At 36.1% G+C, this 20,552-nt stretch overlaps 2 protein-coding genes across 2 annotated transcripts in view; both read right to left on the reverse strand.

Annotated features, from left to right (window-relative positions):
- The window catches only part of LOC117318268 (dynein heavy chain 8, axonemal-like), a gene marked incomplete at its 3' end in the record, with an annotated part of 55,060 nt that extends 34,508 nt beyond the window's left edge, over window positions 1-20,552 (reverse strand). Inside the window, exons 1-21 of the mRNA XM_033873273.1 lie at window positions 20,499-20,552; window positions 19,122-19,289; window positions 18,056-18,190; window positions 12,601-12,691; window positions 12,076-12,227; window positions 11,418-11,613; window positions 9,939-10,108; window positions 8,390-8,566; window positions 7,522-7,635; window positions 6,241-6,489; window positions 5,777-5,974; window positions 5,339-5,415; window positions 5,125-5,218; window positions 3,978-4,097; window positions 3,177-3,312; window positions 2,844-3,034; window positions 2,135-2,215; window positions 1,784-1,900; window positions 1,417-1,536; window positions 1,041-1,185; window positions 468-672 (exon numbers count right to left, since the gene is read on the reverse strand). Coding sequence (XP_033729164.1) covers window positions 468-672; window positions 1,041-1,185; window positions 1,417-1,536; window positions 1,784-1,900; window positions 2,135-2,215; window positions 2,844-3,034; window positions 3,177-3,312; window positions 3,978-4,097; window positions 5,125-5,218; window positions 5,339-5,415; window positions 5,777-5,974; window positions 6,241-6,489; window positions 7,522-7,635; window positions 8,390-8,566; window positions 9,939-10,108; window positions 11,418-11,613; window positions 12,076-12,227; window positions 12,601-12,691; window positions 18,056-18,190; window positions 19,122-19,274 — 2,921 coding nt within the window. The remainder of the gene's footprint in view (window positions 1-467; window positions 673-1,040; window positions 1,186-1,416; window positions 1,537-1,783; window positions 1,901-2,134; window positions 2,216-2,843; window positions 3,035-3,176; window positions 3,313-3,977; window positions 4,098-5,124; window positions 5,219-5,338; window positions 5,416-5,776; window positions 5,975-6,240; window positions 6,490-7,521; window positions 7,636-8,389; window positions 8,567-9,938; window positions 10,109-11,417; window positions 11,614-12,075; window positions 12,228-12,600; window positions 12,692-18,055; window positions 18,191-19,121; window positions 19,290-20,498) is intronic.
- On the reverse strand, window positions 15,269-17,372 carry LOC117318269. The gene is made up of 2 exons (XM_033873274.1): window positions 17,096-17,372; window positions 15,269-16,589 (listed from the first exon to the last, which is right to left on the reverse strand). Exons 1-2 carry the CDS (start codon window positions 17,298-17,300, stop codon window positions 15,406-15,408), a joined length of 1,389 nt encoding a protein of 462 aa, XP_033729165.1. The 5' UTR covers window positions 17,301-17,372; the 3' UTR covers window positions 15,269-15,405.

The raw sequence follows: 20,552 nt of genomic DNA on the forward strand, positions 1-20,552 counted from the left end.
TTAACTGCAGTATGTTAATCTATGCTGGGAAATGGAATTTTCTTTCACTTTACAATAGGAAACAGGCCAGAGGAATTGTGGGTAATGATTTAAAGCACTTTAAAAACAGGGACTTGAAACCTCTCGCTCCTAGTACCAAACATGAGGACACCCAAGTGAGTTAAACAGGTAAAGTTGAAAAAATTCAAAGAGTACCATATAATAAGCCACATTTTCCCTCATGCCCACTATACTGTACACTATACACATTATTTCTAGAGTCCATATTTTACAGGAGAATCCCCAAAATAAACTGGTAAGATGTGACTTCCCTTATCCAGCAGTCAAAACTAAGGTTGAGATCAGTTATAATTTAAATATGGCAAAAATTGTGGAATTTTCATGGGATGACAATTTAACATTCTATAAACAATAAAACATTCATTTAATGATAGGCAATACCCACAATATTGGTTAACAATGATTACCCAGAGAAGAAGCGACGTCTCATCACATCAAGAGAGTGTCGTGTGGCTTTGAGCAACGCCTCCACAAGTCTATGGTTAAAGGATTCCTTCAGCTCATCACAAGCCTCTCGAATGTTCTGCTCGTCCGACATGTCACTGACACTGTCATCCACACTCTGACCATCACAACTTTCTTCATTGGCGATAAAGATAGTCATAACATCCACTGTAACAAGCAGCGGGGTAAACTCACTGACAAAGCTTTATACTACTTATCTGAGAAAAATTTATTAAAGTTATTTGAACTTTTCAACGTTCTTGATGGTGGGGCAATAATATTTGTTGAACATATTTCATAATCCTTCATCCCGAAAACTTCATGCATAATACCATGACAGTATACCATAAATAATGAAATTGGAATTTGATAAAAATCTAGAATCATACAAAGCACCACAGGTGTAGCGTTTTCTTTGTCTTTATATTTTTCTTTATTTTTTTATAAAGATTATTTTTTTATCATTCATCTTACAGACATCGATAAAAATTTTGAAAAATACTCTTCATGATGATGGGGTAAAGTAGATATCTTACTGCCAGCTTCAGCACTTGGCTCCACATCTATAACACTCTGTCCCATCTGGGCTCTGTGTAAAAAGATCCTGATCAGTTCAGCCACTGCATCCTCAATCACGTGACTCATCTTGTTGATCTCTTGTCCCATGTCTTTGCAATAACCCTATACACACCAAAACAAAGTGTCTAATCTCTGCCATTTTCTTTCAATTTTTGTATATCAGACACATTTGCAAACAGCCTTATACAAAACCAAGCCAATTAACTGTTATCTGTAAACTATTTACTGAAGATACGAAAATTTTTCGTAAACATCTTCAGGGGAACAAATTAATTCTTCAAGATTCAACTCTTCTTAAAGACATAACCAATTTATGTAACTAATTTCACAAACCTCCATCTTTTTGAGGAACTGACTGACGGTCCATGGTGCACGCTCTGGCAGGTCGCAAAGTAATGTTTCACTGATCTCTTTAAGCATGCTGTCGATCCTTGTTACTTTGATGTCATTTACCTTGTACATAAATATATACAAACTTAAGATTGTAAATCTTCATTATCCATAAACAAATACGCAGATGATACCAAATTAAAGCTTTTAAGTTCAAAAATTTTGAAATTTTGTAACTGAATTTTGAAATTTAAGCATGAAACGAAAAATGGAACTGGTTCCATAAATCATAAGCTTATTTCCTGGAAACACTTTTGATTGTTAGCGTCATGGGTTTCTGTATTACTAGATTTATTACAAACATTCTTACCTGTTTGACAACTATTCCCAGTTCGTTCAGGGCATTTGACACAATATCGAAGTAAACTGGCAGACTGAGAGATGTCCAGGTGTGATTCACTAGCCCTGGTCGTATTGCCACATCCACCTGATAAGTGAAGTATTTAAAATAGTTATAATTCATCTTATTGCTGGGCGGCTTTTTATTCAGTGCTCAAATTCACAATAAACAAACTTCTTTTTTTTTCATTTTGATTTTGCTTTGTTTTTTAATGGCATTAAATGTAGCCATGAATACCAAACAATAACTGGTTTCATCAATGTTTATTCTTACGAATTAATGCCACACAGTAAACATTCTTATCAATCATTCACAACCTACCTTCCTCAATGAAGGCCTCAGCAGATTAAAAAATATGGGTGGAATATCTGCTCTCAGGCTATTGTTTTCATCAAGCAGCATCTAAAAACAACAAATGGATAGAATGAGTCATATGAAAACAGTTACTAGGATGAAATCAATCCTGGTATTTCCCATCTTCTTACTCTTAACATTTCAGCTACCTTCTGAAAATGCTTGCCATTTGTAAAGTCTTGGGCTTATAGAACCAATCACATTAAAACCTTATTCTACCAGTGATCAGAAAAAAACTTTGCTTTCAAAAAAGTGACCAGTGAACAGCAGTCTGCGACGTTATGCCCATGACTAGTACTTTTTGGTTCGGATTAGTGGAAAATCCTTGAATCTCAATATATTTGTTGTAATAAACAATGCATTTTGCTTGTCCGGACTAGTGCTTAAAAATGTTAATGTCACAGACTTGAACAGATGATGATGTCTTACAGTTATGATTGAAAGACCCACATCATCAAGCTCCTTTTTGTCATCAAGAGGGTGAGTTGAAACTTTTACCATTTAAAATCATTTCAATGCAAATCGTTCATAAAGGTAATGACTGAGAAAAATGTAAACTTTGCTACAAGGAATCAACACTTCAATGAAAACAAAAAATATTTCCACATGATTCTGATTTAAACTCAAGATTTCAGAAATTAAGTAAAGATAATCAGATGATGACACACAAGGTTACCTGGAGTTTGTTGTTGTGGGCCTTGAGGTTATCCCTGGAGTGGACTAGTACTGTGGCTGCCTCTGGGATCTCCAAGTCCAGCTTCATCATGTACTCCGCCTCCTTTATCACCTCAAATATGTAGGGGTCAAAGTTCACCAGCAGTAATCCTTGCTTTGTGGGATGTCTCACTAGCACAGGGGCTTGTAGGACTACAACATTATCAGGAATTATATGTTTGCCAAAGTCAGGCTATCTATGTCTATTTTTCAAAGTTATGCGAGGCTCTTAAAGCAGAGGATTTTCTTATAAATTACTTGAGTGTTAACAGCTTTTCTCACCCCTATTACTTACAATTGGTAGCCACAGCTACAGACTTTTTCCAGGCATCATGGTACAGCATCTCATACTCCAGGAGTACTCGCATCATCCTGTTGTAGTTACGAATAATTCGCTTTGCATCTTCTGTCTTCAAACAGCTTGCCCGCATCTTTCAAATTAGATTCAAGCAGTCAAACTTTTATGAAGTAATAATTAGGTGTTGTACTTAAACAAAGTAGATATCACCACATCTTCAAATTCTTCAAATTTACTGAAATAAGCAGTTCAAATAACATGTCAATTTGAAAATAAAATCTACTTGAGCCTTTTTTCTCTCTTAAATATGTGTTTTCTTCTTTAACCAACCAGAAGGTTTTTTTAAAGAAACTAAATTACTGCCAGTAAGTAGAGTACATGATCATAATGAACTAAATTGATTGTGGGGATTATGAGGTATCTTGTACATAAACTTTCTTATTTCACAAGTAGTCTAGTGGAACTTTTGACCATTAACCCTCTAACTATAGTCACACAAATTTAAAAAAAAAAAGTGGCCTTGACCTCAGATACGTTTATATTCTGATTGCATATTTGCATACCACTGTGTCATCATGTGAAATTAAGAAAACATGGTGTAATTTTAATAAATATTATAATCCTGGTTCTATTTTTAGTAACAGCGACCTCGTTAGAAACTTCTAATTATAAAACCCTTTTACACATTTGCATTTAGGGCACCCACATTTCAATGCAGGACCCTAGATATTACTAAAATTAAATTTCCAAGTAGCCAAGCATTAAAATGTAGAGATCCGATTGCCTCACAGTACTAACTGCAAAGATGTCCATGGGATCCTGTATCCGCTGTGACAGCTGTCTGGCCCAGGTGATCTTGCCCGACACTGGAGGCATGTTCCTCGGGATGGGTGGATCCTCTTTATACTTCATATACAGCTATATAACACGGAATTATATAAATGTTAAATCACAAAATGATTGTTATCACCAGAACTTGGGCAACAACATATTTAAATCAAGTCAACAGTAAGAAGCAATCCATTATTATCAATGATATAAAATCAATGTTAATGACAATATGCTAGCATCCCTATCAACCCCAATACACGATGGAGTCATTGTGACGACAAAGTGGCAACACTTGTCTTTCCCCTAGATATATAGGTGACTGGGCTTCCTGGATCATTGATGTAGGTCAAAGGTCAAAATGATCTACTTTTGAGACGACACACTGCCTCCCCTTGGTAAAAATATGCCCAAGTGTGAGGTTCCAGTGACAAGTGGCATAGGAGATACAGCCCAGATAGAAATTTTCTTTGATGTAGGTCAAAATGTAGGCCACTCTTGTAGGTCAGTGACAGAATAGTCTTACCTTGGTGAACTGATGCCTGAAATATGAAGGTCCAGTGACAAGTAGGGCAAGAGAAAAAGCTCAGATAATCTTCTTTATTTCCTTTTTTATTTTGGTCAAAATGTAAATTAGAGTGACCTACTTTTGAAACATGCTACCACCTAAACTAGGTGACCACATGACCAAAGTATTAAGATCCAGTGATTAATAGTGCAGAGATACAACCCAGAAACCACCTTTTTATGAAGGTCAAAGATCAAAATGCAAGTTAGAATTACCTTCTTTTGGTACATGGCACACTGCCTCACCTAGGTGAGCATATGCCCCAAGTATGAAGTTCTATTGATGAGTAGTGAAGGACTAGACAAGATCAAATGTGGAAGGACAGAAAAGATGGACACAGTGGAAAGCTGTAGTCCCCCACCCAAACTCCCTGTATCCCAGTGGGAAACAATTAAAGAAAGCTTATAGTTTGTATATGACCATTAAAAGGTTTCCAAGGAATGCTTTGAAACAATAAAATCAAGGAGTTTCAAATGTATATATAACCTGATCAACAAAATCAATCCAAATGATTTCATAAACCTCTCACTATGCGGGAGGTTAGCATACCTTTCTTATTTCCTCAATTTCTCCTCCATACTGCACCATAATGGTTGCATATTTTTCCTCTATTTTCAGTCTTGGTAAGTTGAGAGTCTCAAATCTACAAGAGAGAAATTAAGACATTAACTAGGCCACTTTAATACTTTTTATAAACAGGATCTATAGTCCAATTAGTAGTCAAATTAATCACCACTTATCAATACACAATGTTAAGGATTACCTTGAAAGGAGGGTGAGAGCCTGGGTGGCAGAGGTCATCTTAGAGAATGATCCTTCCATGAAAACTTGGATTCCAGACTGAAAGTATAATTACTATGTCAGCACCAAGTCAAACCAATCTATATTTTGTTTGAAACAAAACTAAATGACTAAATCATGAATTCTAGCCACCATTTTTTATTAAACAAAACACAACTATCATTGCAACCATCCCCGTGTACCCCTTTAAAAATGGAGAATATAAATTATATAATTCAAAATGTTACCATCTTGCGCAAATAGCAAGCGAAAAAAGATAATTATCTTTCTGGTTAGTAAAGTTTATAGTCTGTATTACTACTGAAGCAACTGCTACATAATATGTATGAATCATTCCAACAAAGTAAAGAGCGACAGTGCGATTTTCACCTGGGGCCGAGGATGAGAAAACCTAGTATACCTCTAGATCGCCAAGCTGTCTTTTGAAGTCATCAAAATCATTGTCAAAGTCCAGTTTTCGATGATCCAGGATGTCATATGGCTTTTTCTTCAGGCTAGAATAAATCTGAAGAAATCTGGACGAGTAAGACTCAATGCCCTCAATCTTTGACTCAGACAAAGCTGAAAATGCCTGGATGGAGTTCATCAAGGTGATAATCTAAAAAACAAGAGAATGTCACTGAAAGTCCCTTCCAGAGTAACAAAGTCAGGCTTCAAACCAAAGATATGCCAAACTTTCCAGTAGACTTACCTACTAGTCTGCATTTGTACATGATATAATATGCAAAACAATCATTTTATATTCTCCTTCAAGTAAAATCACAAGGTTATTGAAAAAAGAATTAAAACTGGAAATAACACAACCACAATATTAAATATCACATTGTAGACAATATACTGTATACAATCAGTCGAAAGTCCAACCTTGTCCAAACGTTTGCAGAAGGTCTCAAACTTCCCGAAAATGTACATCTCTGAAAACTCAAATGGTTTCTCTCCAGGTGTAGCCTCAATCTTTTTCTTGGTGCGTTGGAAGATGGCCTGGTAGTTCTTGTAGAGGGAGACACAGTTCTGTAGCTTCTCTATAAGAGGTTGTCTGGGCTGGTCCCAGATCCGAGTTACACCCTCGTCTGTGATGTAGTTCTTACAGGCGGTCACCATCTGATTAGTCACCTGTACAAAATAATCACTAAATTAACAGTATATCCTCTCAAAGGCAAGACAGGTATTGTGGCAGATGTGAATTTGAGTATGTCCTGGCCAGGCCAAGGTTGAATGAACGACAGAATGTGAGTAAATGTGAGATTGTATGAATGAGTATTAGGTTGTCTGAATGAATACAAGGTGGTGTGAATCGTAGAGTTTTCTCATCACTGATATTGTTGGTATTGAACTTTTTCATTATCTTTCTTCTGTGTTTAATAAACTAAGCCTGCCTAAATATATTTATCTTATTATTATTTTCCAACACTGACCAGAGAAACAAAACCCTGGAGGACAATGAAGAACCTGGGTTATTTTACTACATACCTACTACAGTATGATGTGAGCAGATTTGGCGGAAATTCAATGAAGGTAAATTAAATCCATAAGCCAAGGGATTGTTAAGTTTAATATGACAAAGTTTTATTCATAAGCAATAATACAGAGAGGCCATAATCCTATAACTTACCTTTATGAAGAGAGAGGTCATCCTCTCAGAGGTGTTGTAGTAGCGGGAGATACTATGGATCATACGGATAGCATTGACTAGACCAGGCAAGGAGTCAGTCATTGATACCTGTCCACAAATAAATACATCAAAAATATTGCTGAGAAACTTTATTTCTTAATCTTATGTCGATACTCATTGACAGTCCTCAATCAGTCCTCTAAAGGGTTGTTATACTTAGAGCTGTAGACAGCTAAACAATATCTTTGCAACTCACTGGGTAATGTTGCTGAAGATAACAGAACGAGGATGAATCTTCAATTGATATTTAAACAAAATGTCCTATTATGACTGCAGGACTGCCCTTCATTAAATACTACAAAAAAGTTTAGATCTGTATAAATTCAAAACATGTTTATCATTATAACAATTTATCAATTTACAAACTGATTAAATTCTATTTTGTTTCAGGATGATATGTTACTCTATTTTCATCACATTTTATTTAAGCTAAAACCTCATTTCTAACCAGAGTTTAAGGTTTGTAAACATACCGGATCACATCTGTAGAGTGGCTCACAGTACTTCTCCAGCGTGTACAGGAACTTTACATTGTCTTTGGCTTCATTAGCATTGTCAGTAATCTTCTTGTCCAACTCTTTCCATTTCTACCAAGAGAAATTGCATCAAGACATGTATGTCTTCAACAAAGGTATATAGAGAACAAAAAAACATTCTTTTCCTTGTCATTTTATGTACGCAACCTTCAAAAGAGGAGAGAGATGTGACCTTTAAAAACTGGATGGCATTTATTAAGATGTTAATTTACAACAAGTTATGTTACAATGGGAAACAAAATAGGAGGCCTTTATAGGCAGGTTTAACTGTCTGTATATTTACTAGATCGTTAATGCCTGTTAATTCTCTGACAATTTATGATAAATCAATGTATCTCCAGAGATATTGCGGGTCACAAATTCTTCCTTGGCTTGATTAAGACTAGATTTTTTTTTTCATTTAATTTTTAAGGTTATATACAGTTTTATTTGCCTAGACAGTAGACATTTATACACCATACAATGGACTGTCTGGAGATAGGCAGCTCCAGCTACAGTCCATAATACAAAAATATTCTCAGTCTGTTGTCTTTCACTCATCACTTCTGTTTTATATATATTTCACAACTCAATTTCACTTTAATCACATATATTATATCTCCTACACACTTTATATATACATGGTACATACTTGATACATGTTGAATATATAGATTAGATTAGACTAGATTTAATTAACAGCTTTTAGGCTTCCATTTTGAACTGTGAAATCAACTCGCACCACATGACCTCAGATGTGATAATGCTTCCATTTTGTGAAGCACACCCAAGGAGTACCGATTGCCACAGTCCCAGTAAAGTATACCTTTAGAACCTTGGACCTTGCAATGTTGATGATGTTGATGACCATACGACATTTGTTGCTCTTGATCTGTTCCAAGAGAGCGTTAAACCTTGCCATTAGCTGTCTCCAGTGGTCAAGCTCTGCCAAGGGACCTGTGTCGTCAGCCTCCTTTCTCATCTGATCACTCTCTGCTAAAATCTGTAAAAGTGAATGCCAATAAAAAATCTATTGCAGATGTTTCTAGACATATTGTTAGTGCATGATTTATTCAATCAGACTCAAATCTAAACACAGAGACAAAGGGAAAACAACATCTGAAATTATTAAAGACATTTCTTCCTGCAGCATTTTACTGGGTTAATTTTCAGCAGTCAAATTCCTAAGTGGCATTCTTGCAACAATTTTGTTTTTCAAATAATTTTCAAAATTTTGACATACACATAGGTTAAGTTAACATGTTGAACAAGAGGCTTTTTTTTGTTTTTGTTTAACGTCCTATTAACAGCCAGGGTCATTTAAGGACGTGCCAGGTTTGGAGGTGGAGGAAAGCCGGAGTACCCGGAGAAAAACCACCGGCCTACGGTCAGTACCTGGCAACTGCCCCACGTAGGTTTCAAACTCGCAACCCAGAGGTGGAGGGCTAGTGATAATGTGTCGGGACACCTTAACCACTCGGCCACCGCGGCCCCCATACAAGAGGCACATAAACCTTAATGATTAACTGATTCAGAAGTGACTGTTGTTTTTATGACGTAACATTGATATCATCAAGTAAATATTAACCAAGATCTCTACTACATTGGCAAATAATGTTAATTTTATCAAAGTTCTTTTGCCTGTACAGAATCACGGTGGGGAATCACGTGGTCAGAAGATAGAAATTCAAAATGGCAGCCGCTAGCGCAGAAAACATAAGATGAGGTAAGATATTGAAAATACTCATTACATAGGTTTTTATTGTAGCGAGCATATGTTATACTATAATCTCGACATATCCATACCTCATGTGTGCTTGGACAGTTTGTAGTTATCCGTAACATTCTGACCAAAATTTTGAATTGAAAGGATTCCACCGACAAATTCGATTCAAAATTTTGGTCAGAATGTTACGGAAAACTACGGACTGTTCCAGCATAAATGAGGTATGGATATGTCTAAATTATAGTATAACATATGCTCGCTACAATCAAAAGCCTAGATGTAATAAGTATTTTCAGTGTCTTGCCTCATTTTATGCTTTCTACACTGGTGGCCACCATTTTGAATTCGTATATTCAGATCATGTGATTCCCTTCCGTGAGAATATGGACTTCATTATTCCCATTTTGGGCCCCACCCCAGGAGTGTCAGACCTTCAATATATACAATATTTGAGTCTTCTTCCCCAAATAATGCTTTACACCAAATTTTATCAAAATTCAATCTAAGATTCAGGACTAAAAACATTAAAAGGTATAATTCAACAAATGCTGAACATTGTGCCATGGCATGTTGATATGCTCACACACCCTTGGACCAGGTGATCATGAGCTAATGATGATGATAATAAGATACACAAAATCCCACATGCCTGTTCTATCTGTTTACACCAGGCCATAGCCAGCTCCTCCATGTCACTGACCACATCCGGGTTGGCTGCCACGTCGATACAGTGATTGATAGTGGAGATCTCCGACAGGTTAATCTTGTCACTGGTACACTTGATTAGGTGTACACCCTCCCCAGCATTGGCCTGGGCACCTGACATTTAACAAAATTACAGTAAAATCTATGCAGCCTTTTACAGATACTCCTGTTCTCTCCAATCGTATGCCCTAAGACATGCTTCCATCCATTCCAAACTTCTGTTTCTAAACCATTTCTTAATTATTGTTTAATAAAAATAAAGTTTAAATACACGGTATTTTATATACAAATTACAGATCAAAGTTCAAAGAATTTTGCCACTGTTTTCAAATGGTTACTACTTCATAGTTTTGTATCACATAGAATATAACACAAGGTTTATTAATTAATACATGAAAATTAAAGATCAATCTAATTAAAATTAGACTTGTAATTTCCGTTCCTCTACGATACACTGCAATACAAGATCTAACGACGCCCCGTAGGAGGTCATCTCAGCATGACCTTTGAGCTCAGCCAATCAGCGCATCGCCTATGAAATTTTCGGTGTGATTTCATTCTTCGGAAGTATAAATACTTACGTAACGTTCCCGAGGTATTCCGATGGTCGATAGCAACGGTAAACAACATGGCTTCACCCACTCCACCTCACCGAGAACACTTCAACAGATTTATATTTTTACAAACGGGTACTGCCTGTGAGATTGTTCATCAATCATACGAAAGAGAGTGAGAGAGACAGTGAAGACAGCAGCGTCATATAAAAAGATAGTTTGGTAGGGAATAACGTGTACGGTAACGGCTTTCGAAATCCAGTTGGCAACACAGTCCGTCCTGTCTACTAAGACAATATATAGGTCTTATCGTTTTCTGTTTTTCTTTCAATGTAACGCCCAGATAATTAGCGTAGCCATTTAAGTAGTCTTACAAAGTTGGTGAAATTTTGCGTATTTCAAATCAAGCGCTGATTTGAGTCTTCAATACTAAGGAGACGCAACCGAAGACTCGTATAAGGGTGTTTGTCATTGGTTGACTGATGACGTCATTGAACAATTAACATTGGCTTATATTTAAATCTCAAAGGTCATGCTGAGATGACCTCTTACGGGGTGTCGTTAGATCTTGTATTGCAGTGTATCGTAGAGGAACGGAAATTACAAGTCTAATTTTAATTAGATTGATTAAAGATTGATGCCAATTAGAGTACTGCATTCATAGTTACAGGAAGCAACATAGAGGAAAATGTGAACATTGTTTATCATTTAAATAAATTTACATAGTGACGAAAAATAAGATAATTTCAAACTATACATCTATATCATCTGAAATATTCTATATGACAAAATTTTATCAAAGATATATATATATTAATGGCATTCGAGTTCTAAAATGAATAAAAAAAATCATTGCACAATCTACATACTTCTAAGGTATTGTAAAAAGTTTTCAAAATTGTCGAGAAATTGTTTCTTGGACTTCCTTCCCTGAGGTGTGGTCAGTAAGTCTCCCCAGTTCTCTAGGTGCCTCATGGATGGCTGGAAGATGCTAGACATGATATTCTCAAACGCAGACAACACACCTGGTTCTTGCGACACATCTAGCACTCCAAACGTTACCTCCTGTAGGTCAAAAAATTACACATGAAGTTTTCCCCTATTTTGCAATTTCTAATTAACTGTAACAGTTGTTGTTTAAAAGATTCATACATATTTTAGCTAAAAATTCCATAATTGCTTTGTACAATAAAATTGGTGACATAAAAAAACAAGAAGGTTTTAAAGCATCTTTCCTAGTAAACTTCAACTACCCTTGATTTTGTTGTTTACTCTGTGATCTTTATAACAATTTTTAACATTGTTATTAATCTTAGGGGCATGTCTATATATGACCTTTGTGATTTTGAAGAAAATAAAAGAATTTGACTCAGAAAATGCTGAATATCAAAAGTCAAGCAGATCGATGCCCCAAATAAAAGGATCACACAGAATTGTTATGATTTGAAACACTCATCTATTCCATTTTCTTTCTCTTCATGAAATTAACATGATGTAAAGACTAAGAGTTTAGAAGCCATTAATTACCTCGCTTATATTGTTTGGGTTAAGGATCAACTCGGTCTTGGTACGCAGAAAGTACACACATTGGCCATGCAGGGCATTTCCTGTGCCACTTGTCACTAAAATCCGAGGTACCACAGTGCCTTTAGGTGTACCTTGGACAATCCTTCCACACTCTGCAATCAATACAGTATTACATCATTTTTTTTTTTTTTTTGCAATCTTTTAGAATTACTCCAAAAAATAATTGACCAAAATGTGAAAATTTAATGCTAAGAATGCACAGATGATGAATTTCTGGCAGAACCAATTCTGGACACATCATACAAGTACAGAGACTTATTCTGACAATATACATAATTATCTATATCATACTCAATTATCAATAGTTACTGTGTTCATTTGAATTGGCAAATACATGTGCTAGATGTATCCAGTCAGTGTTGCTATTTAACTAATTAAATCACACTGTAGAAAACAATACATTGTTTCCTGATTTTTTTTTTTTTTTTTATTTTTCACCATATGAAATCTCTAACATATGCAGACCTTCCAAGCCTGGTGTTGCACTGTCTTGATAGTAAAACTTCAAACTTCTGCTTCCACCCTTTTGAAGGAACAGGTCAAACACCTGCAGGTTCTAAATAATTATAAGGATATTGTAGGTATTACTAGAGTCAACATTATTATAATTACATTCATTTTTTATAACTTGTAAGGTTATTTTCCCCTAAATTTCCAGTCACAAAGAAGATCCTGAAAAGGTACCAAACCATGGTGTTGGGCTACAGATCCCATTGATTATTCTAATGGGGGATCGAAGTGAGTTACGGCCACCTGTGGTCCGCTAGACGGCGATACTGTTCCCGGTCCATCCAGCAGCTTTGTTTACATTAGCTGCAGTGATAACTGTTGTCGGTCAAACGATTTACAATATCAAAAGCTTGTATTAGAACCATGAACAAACCGAATTATGGTCAGATGAACATTACACAACTGAAAAACGAACTTAAAAAAAGAAATGCCAAACTTTCAGGACGCAAAAAAGAATTGGTAGAAAGGTACGTAAAAGATGGTCAAATTAGATCGTGCTGTGATTATTGCCGACATGCCATTTTGTTTGCCGTTTACTTTATCAACGTGACGTTCCGCCAAACTTTGAGAAATCGATGATTATTTGAGAAATCGATGATTATTTTTCAATTGGACTTCGATTCAGTACAAGTTAGTTATAAGATTATCTCATCTGTACTGCAGATTCAACGTTCATGTGACTGTCGCAACTTTCGACAAATTTTAAGTTCTCTCTTTCAGTTTCCGTTGCGCTAGTTGACAGATTTTTTTTTGTTATTTCGGCCGACCTACGAAAATGTGATCGTAAAATTACTTATTTAGAGACTGTTACATATTTTTTGTTTTTTGGGTTACTAGTTGTAATAATTAACTAATTATAAATACTAAAATAGGAAGTTTGGAATTAATTTTTGCTGGCATACATTTATAAAATTATCCCGGCCTTATTTTTATTGCCTGTCGTATTTTCTGATGCGCTATTCAAATATTATTTTAATGCAGGTTGGAATCATATGATAGAAATAGCAACTTCGGAAAGACGGAACGACTGGAACCAGATTTTTTTATGAAACTACCTTCTAATGATTTGTATGCGGACGTCAACTCAGATACAGCTTTTAATGGAACAACAATAGAGAATGTGCAAAACTTCTTTGGAAAATTTGAGAAAAAATTTGAAAATCGGTTCATCAAACTGTACGAGGAAAACTTCTTGATGTATTTTCGGGTGTCACAAGGCGATTCCTGTACATATATTAAATGTAGCTGTCGTGCTGAGATGAAAAAGAGCGTCAGCTATACAGTAGATGTGAAGATTGACAGCAGGGGGGTAATCTTAGAGACACAGTGTGAGTGCGCTGTCGGCATGGGGCCCGAAGCCCATTGTAAACATGTGGGTACAGTTATGTATGGTGCGATAATGTTTGCCAAGAATAAATTCATCAAAACCGAGGAAACATGCACCCAACAGTTACAAACATTCCATCATTGTAAAAAATTTAAAGGTAGTCCGATGAAAGCCAATGCTGTCCAGTTTCCCGGAGCTGATGAATTCACACTTGTTGATTTTGATCCGAGACCGGAAAAATATCGGCAAAGTCCTTCATATCTTGATCATTTCAGAAATACTTGGTTGAATTTTCCAGGTGCATCAGAGATGCCCATTTATCAAATCTTTACACCATCAAATATGTTAGCAGTCGCGCATGACCACGACTACCTGCAGTTGACACCAGAAGATTATTATTTAAAGTCAGAAAATATAAGTCAAATCGATGATTCTGAAATACATAGAATAGAAGTATCCACACGAGGACAGAGTGTAAAACCCACATGGAGGGAGGAGAGAACAAAACGATTAACATCTTCTATGTTTGGCAGAATATGTAAATGTACTGATAGGACCGACAAAGTGAAACTTGCAAAATCTCTGACAGTCGCTAAACAGTTTATGACAAATGCAACAGACCATGGTAACAGGTATGAATCTGTAGCAATAAACAAATTTATGGAGGAAACCAAAAAGGAAGTCAAACAAAGTGGTCTGGTAATTTGTAAGTCACACCCTTTTCTGGCCGCGTCCCCTGATGGTGTAATTGACAAAAATGAATTGGTAGAAGTGAAGTGTCCGTACGAAAAGAGAAATGAAAAAATTACTCCTGGGAATATCCCTTTTGTGAAACAGGATGACACTGGGAGGTATTTTATTAAAGAGGAGCATAACTACCATTACCAAATTCAAGGCCAACTTCTGTGTACAGGCGCTAAGACTTGTACACTAATAGTGTGCTTGGCAGATAAATCCAGCATAAATGACATTAAATTTATCAAGGTTCCAAGGGATGATAATTTTATCGGACAGATGGTAGAGGAACTGTCAGACTTCTATGAAACATTTTTCAAAAATGCTATCTTGGAGAAAAATTTCTACAGGCCATATTCAGAGTGAAAATCTATCATGATACATGTTCAGTACCATTCTGATGAAACAGAGACAGACTTTGAGTAAATGGATATGTAAACAATAATAGTTTCAAACCGGTATCATATTATTAAACGTTTATTTGATATGTCAACAATGTATGTTGTTTTTTTAAACATTTGTTTACCCATTATTTTAGATATATATTTTCGTAACTTCTTATCTTATTACCAGGTAATACATGTACAAATTATATCAATGCATTAAAATATAATAATACATGTACATGTATAATATCAAGTTTGAATTCACACAAAATTATTTAAGTGTAATATAAATCATAAATCACTACCAAAAAGTCAAGCATTTGATGACACAATGCGTGATCTGAAATTGCATAACATATAGCATATGTATACTATTTCACTAGATAGAGCAGCTTCTGTACCAGTCAGGGGTTGTGTAAGTATTCTGTAGGTTTTGCCTAATCCAATAATTCTTTCTATATGCACGCGTTTGCTAGAAATTTTTCTGTCTTGTATAACAGCTTTACCGGACATACGATTTTTCTTCTTAAAAAAAGATGGGATATTTATAGTTACATCTCTTGGTGCAAAGATATCCTGCACATTGAATCCTTTATCAGCCATTAAACTGTCACCAGGGTTACACATATTTTTTAAGTCACTTCTTTCCACAATCTGTCTATCACTAGTAGATCCACAGTATGCTGGACTAATAAAGTTAATAAGCCCTCCAGGTGTACACCCAATCATAGATTTCATGGTATTCCTGTTCTTATATGTCGAGAATGTGGCTTGTTGTGCTCTGGGAGAACTTGGTTTTTTTATTGGAAATTCTGTACCATCCAATACAGCCCGAGTAGTTGGAAATTTCTGTTTGAAGTCATTTGGAGAGAAGTAGTACACTAAAGATTGTGCAGGCCAAATAGATATCTCTTTCCATTGTTTAAACATGAATAAAATCCAAGTAAACACAATATTTCTTACACTATTTTCAGAAATACCGAAAAATCTTGAGAGCTCAAAATTTGGTGTGTATCGTCGCAGTTTCATAAGGGTCATGAAATACTGATTTGGAACTGATAGGCCCTGAACTTGAAAAAATACATAATTTAAACAGAATGCAGCAGGTCCGAGTGAATGTAATGACATCATGAACTTTGCATATGTTTCTAGTCCAGTGTAATAATGTATTGCCTCATTATCTTTTTCAAATTTCTCCACCAAAAACATTGCTTGTTTGTCAGTCTGAGTTGAAGAATCTTTTGTAGACGGAATAATGTCAATATCATTTCCTGTTAAATTATTGTTATCTTCTGTAACAATAATTTCCTCCTGACAATCCGCCGCAAAGCTCGTCTCTAGCTCCTCTTGGCAAAGTTCATCAAATTTCCTTTTCAATGATGTTCTTTTCTCTGTCCTTGTTGCCCATGAACTGTCGGCTTGAGGCTCTCCCTTTTTCCAAGAAAAAATACTGGGAACTGCAGTACTTTTAAGTCTTCCTGACAAGGGTTTTTGTCCTAAAAATAAAGCAATTTTGAAGTTTATTACAATATCAAATAATCTGGTTTCAATTAATTAATAAAATAAAAAGCAAATATTCGGTATATGTATCTAAAAATATGTAAAGGCTATAAAATCATAAAACGCTGTTCATGTGTTTATGTACAGTACGTAAGTATTATTATGCCCTTACCACTGTATAAAATTCCTTTCAGTTTGTTTATGTTTTACGGCCCATCGACAACTAGGGTCATTTAGTGCCAAACAAATCCTTTCAGATAAATGAACATTGCGTAACATGATGTCGATACGGAGTAACATAATATTACCACGCTCTATCTATACATGATAACACGTGTTTACGGCGTTGCGCCGCTTACTCAGTTACTGTTACTCGGGGCAAGTCAACATGGGGCATGCCAGACGATGACGGTCAACATTTAATATTTTCATTATGTATATATTTTACCAAGATAATTTATATATATTTGGTTTATTTAAGAGTACTAACGTCATTATTTACCTTGAATGGTCTCTGTCACATAATCATCGGGAGTGAAATGCCGTTTGCAAACAACGGCCGATTTTGATGGTTCCCACAATTTCTTTGTCGTTTCGTCCAAGCGTTTAATAGCAACGATCCATTTGTCCCTCCTGATATTTTCCGATGGAAACAGATGTCCACCTCTTTCGTGACATTCAGGCACACAGCAACAATTACTAGGCATTTTGTTTGGCTAACACAATATATTATAGAGAAGATCACTTCGTGTTTACACTGTAGTTCTTATGTTCTAAGCAGACGCGGAAGTGAGACTGATGGACCGCGATATGCAGCGCCATCTGGAAACGAACGGCAACTCACTTCGATTTCCCATTAGGGTTGCCATGGGAGCAGAATTTTGGCCCCTGACACATGAATTTTAATACTCATTTGACAATAGACATCTAGCTATATAGGGACTTATAAAGTCAGAGGATAATCTAGTCCTATTTTACTACCATAATTAGGTAGTATTCCTCACTGATGGTGTTTTCCCCATTGAACAAAAACAAATTCCCCATCAAGAAAAAATCAAATAAAACGGGAAAAGTCTCCGAAACAGGGGAAACCACCCAAATATTTATGAAATATGTAAGTATATAGCAAAGATTGCCGTAAAATGTTAAAATTTAAAGAATAATTCAAGACTAGGCGGCCATTCATTTCCCCTAAATTTCATAATGGGTAGTATTCCCCAAATCCTGGATTAACCCCTGAAAGTATATATATGTACGTCCCTGTCAATGCATGTTGTAAACAGAGAAGAGATATTAAAAACATTTTTTTTTAGCAAGTTGGTGATAGTTTATGTACTCTTTCCCTTTCATTAATCAGTATTTTTATTATGACTAGTACCAGGGTATACATTATTGAACCTGGTGTTTGGGTACTTGTAACAGCCCTTAAACATAATTTTGCTAACAAAAAAATTAAACTTACTCTCTCAGAATCCAAGACAAAATCCTCTACCACTGTGTGGTCGAGCTTCAGGTGATTGGACACTATTGTTAACACATATTTGTGGGTAGGTTGCAATCTTGACCGCCTCACTTCCCTCAGGTCTCGAGCCTTTTGCTGTGTATAATTAAAACAAACTTTGAATGAAAGTGTTCACTGAACTACTAGAACATGTGAGCTGGCAACTGATCATAATAATACTTTCTGCACAAGTAAAGTGAGATAATCATGGCTGTTCCAGGAAAATATATATAGGGGTGGGGGATTCAAATTCAAATCACATGTATGGGTTGGTGGGGTTTCAAATAAATAATTCCTCATATAGGTGGGTCCCCTAATTTCGAAGTGCCTTCCCCTGGTCCCATATATGTTTTCCAGGAACAGCCCTCAGTATCTTTATTTAATTTTCAGGTATATGATAGTAATGATCATTTAACGATGCATTGATACTATTACTGTTTATGGCTAATACAATTGATGCATCCTCTAAGTTTATCTTGATTGTATCATGGATACAGAATCTGACTCTGTACTATCGAGATATAAATTAATAATGCAAATAAGAATTGGACACAGTATAAATACCTGTCCAGGTTAATCAGAAGATACAAAACTTCTGTGTCATGTGACTGGCAATCGTACAACTTTATCAGTTAAGCATTTACAAAATAGTGGATATACATCACGAGTTCCCATGTCATATTCTAATAAGCCTCTAGTAGTGGCCTTTTATCAAAATATTGCATGAGTGTTAATGTAATGAATCAATTACAAGGACAGAAGGGACAGATTCTATCAAATTTATCGCATCAAAAAATCCTGTGAAAATTTTCTCCGAAAGAGACACGTCTTAGGACATCATACCAACGTGGACTCAGAATAGATGGAACAGTGTTTTAGGTATGCAGCAAATGTCGGCCACTCATATTAAGACTTATTAGTTAACTGTAAACATTGCAGTTCTAACCTGTAGTTTGCTTGTAATCAGTTTGGACAATTCAATTGTATTTGTGAAAAGACCTTCATGTACTGTTTGATGATGAATTACCTGTCTCTCTTTGATTGATTCTGTATTCATTAAAACACTTCCCATTGTACTTCTCCTTCTTCCCCTGGTACCCTGAGCACTCGGAGCCCCAACATTGAAGCTGGACCTCCTCTCGAACCCAGCATGTCCTGGGGAATCCAAAAATCCCGACATCTTCAAGTGTTGTGCCTAAACAAAAATTATATACTCTTAATTTTTCATAGACTTATCTGATATTAAGCAAAAATTCTATCTCTCAAAATCTTTTTTCGGGTTTTATGCAACTTGCCAACCTTCACTATTTAGCAGAGTAAAAGTCTTCGAACCCATACAAAAGACCCTCTACCACTTCTGTAACAGAAGAAAGAGAAAATGAAACAGCCAGACTAGGGTTCGAACCCGAGACCCTCAAAATTCTAGGACACTAGCAACTGAGCTACCTGGTCGCTGATGATCAACTCAGTCCAGTACTAGTTCTGCACATTCCTCCCTCCTTTTTTAAATCTTCGCCTCCGAAGACCACAAGTTCGGATATCCCCTCCCTATAAGCGTAATCCCAGTGCTTAAAACAAGGGTTGGCATGCTCGCCAATTATGTAACAGGAAAGAGAAAATGTAGCAGACAGACCGAGGTTCGAACCGTGGACTCTCCGAACTCACTCTATACCAAATGAGCTACCTGGTCGCCAGTCCAGTTCCACTAACTACAGAATGTGAGTATATTGAATAAAGGCTAGGCAACACACCAGTAGGTGAAACTTGAACCTGGACCTACAAACTCTAGACGGCCACGGATTCATTATGAACTAGGCCTAACGCAAAAAAAAAAATTGCAAACACCGTTTTTCCTCTTTATTTCATGCATTTCATGATCATCTTTGGATTTTCCTACTTTACTTTTCAATGGATTGATATCAGATTCTGAATACATGTAGAAAATCATCCTGGGCTGTTTGCCTTTGCTATCCAGGCCTGAGTTAGACTTTGGAGGAGAGGGAGGTGAGGCATAGGCCTAGTGTAAAAGTATTTAAAACCAAAGTTCCCGGTTTCGATCCCTACCGGAGGCAGTGAATCATGCACTCTGTTGCAGTATCGTTGTGAAATTAAAGATGGATATTTGGGGAGAATATGATTGCCAGCCAAACATAAACCATTTCATTACAAGATATTAGTGATTTAATACAAAATATATTTCGTCCTAGCGAATGCGACACTTTGTATTTCCCGCGGAAGAACATCTGACGTGACAGACGTCATTCATTTTCATAAATAGCATCGTTGTTTTATATAGTTATTATCAAATATGTTTACTATTAGAATCGAGAACATTTAAAATTATCTAATTGAACAATTCTTTCACACGTAACTTCTGTTAAATCAGACACATAACAAAAGTTACCTATCTCTTATTTCGAAATCCAGCGTCCATCGTCAACATCTGCAGCTGAAATAT

Source organism: Pecten maximus, unplaced genomic scaffold, assembly GCF_902652985.1.
Source record: "Pecten maximus unplaced genomic scaffold, xPecMax1.1, whole genome shotgun sequence".
Taxonomy (NCBI): Eukaryota; Metazoa; Mollusca; class Bivalvia; order Pectinida; family Pectinidae; genus Pecten; species Pecten maximus.

Coding starts and splice junctions, on each gene's coding strand:
- LOC117318269 (XM_033873274.1), bottom strand. CDS start 17,300: ATGCCTAGTAATTGTTGCTGTGTGCCTGAATGTCACGAAAGAGGTGGA. Junction 16,590..17,095: donor TGTGACAGAGACCATTCAAG/GTAAATAATGAC, acceptor CTTTATTTTTAG/GACAAAAACCCTTGTCAGGA.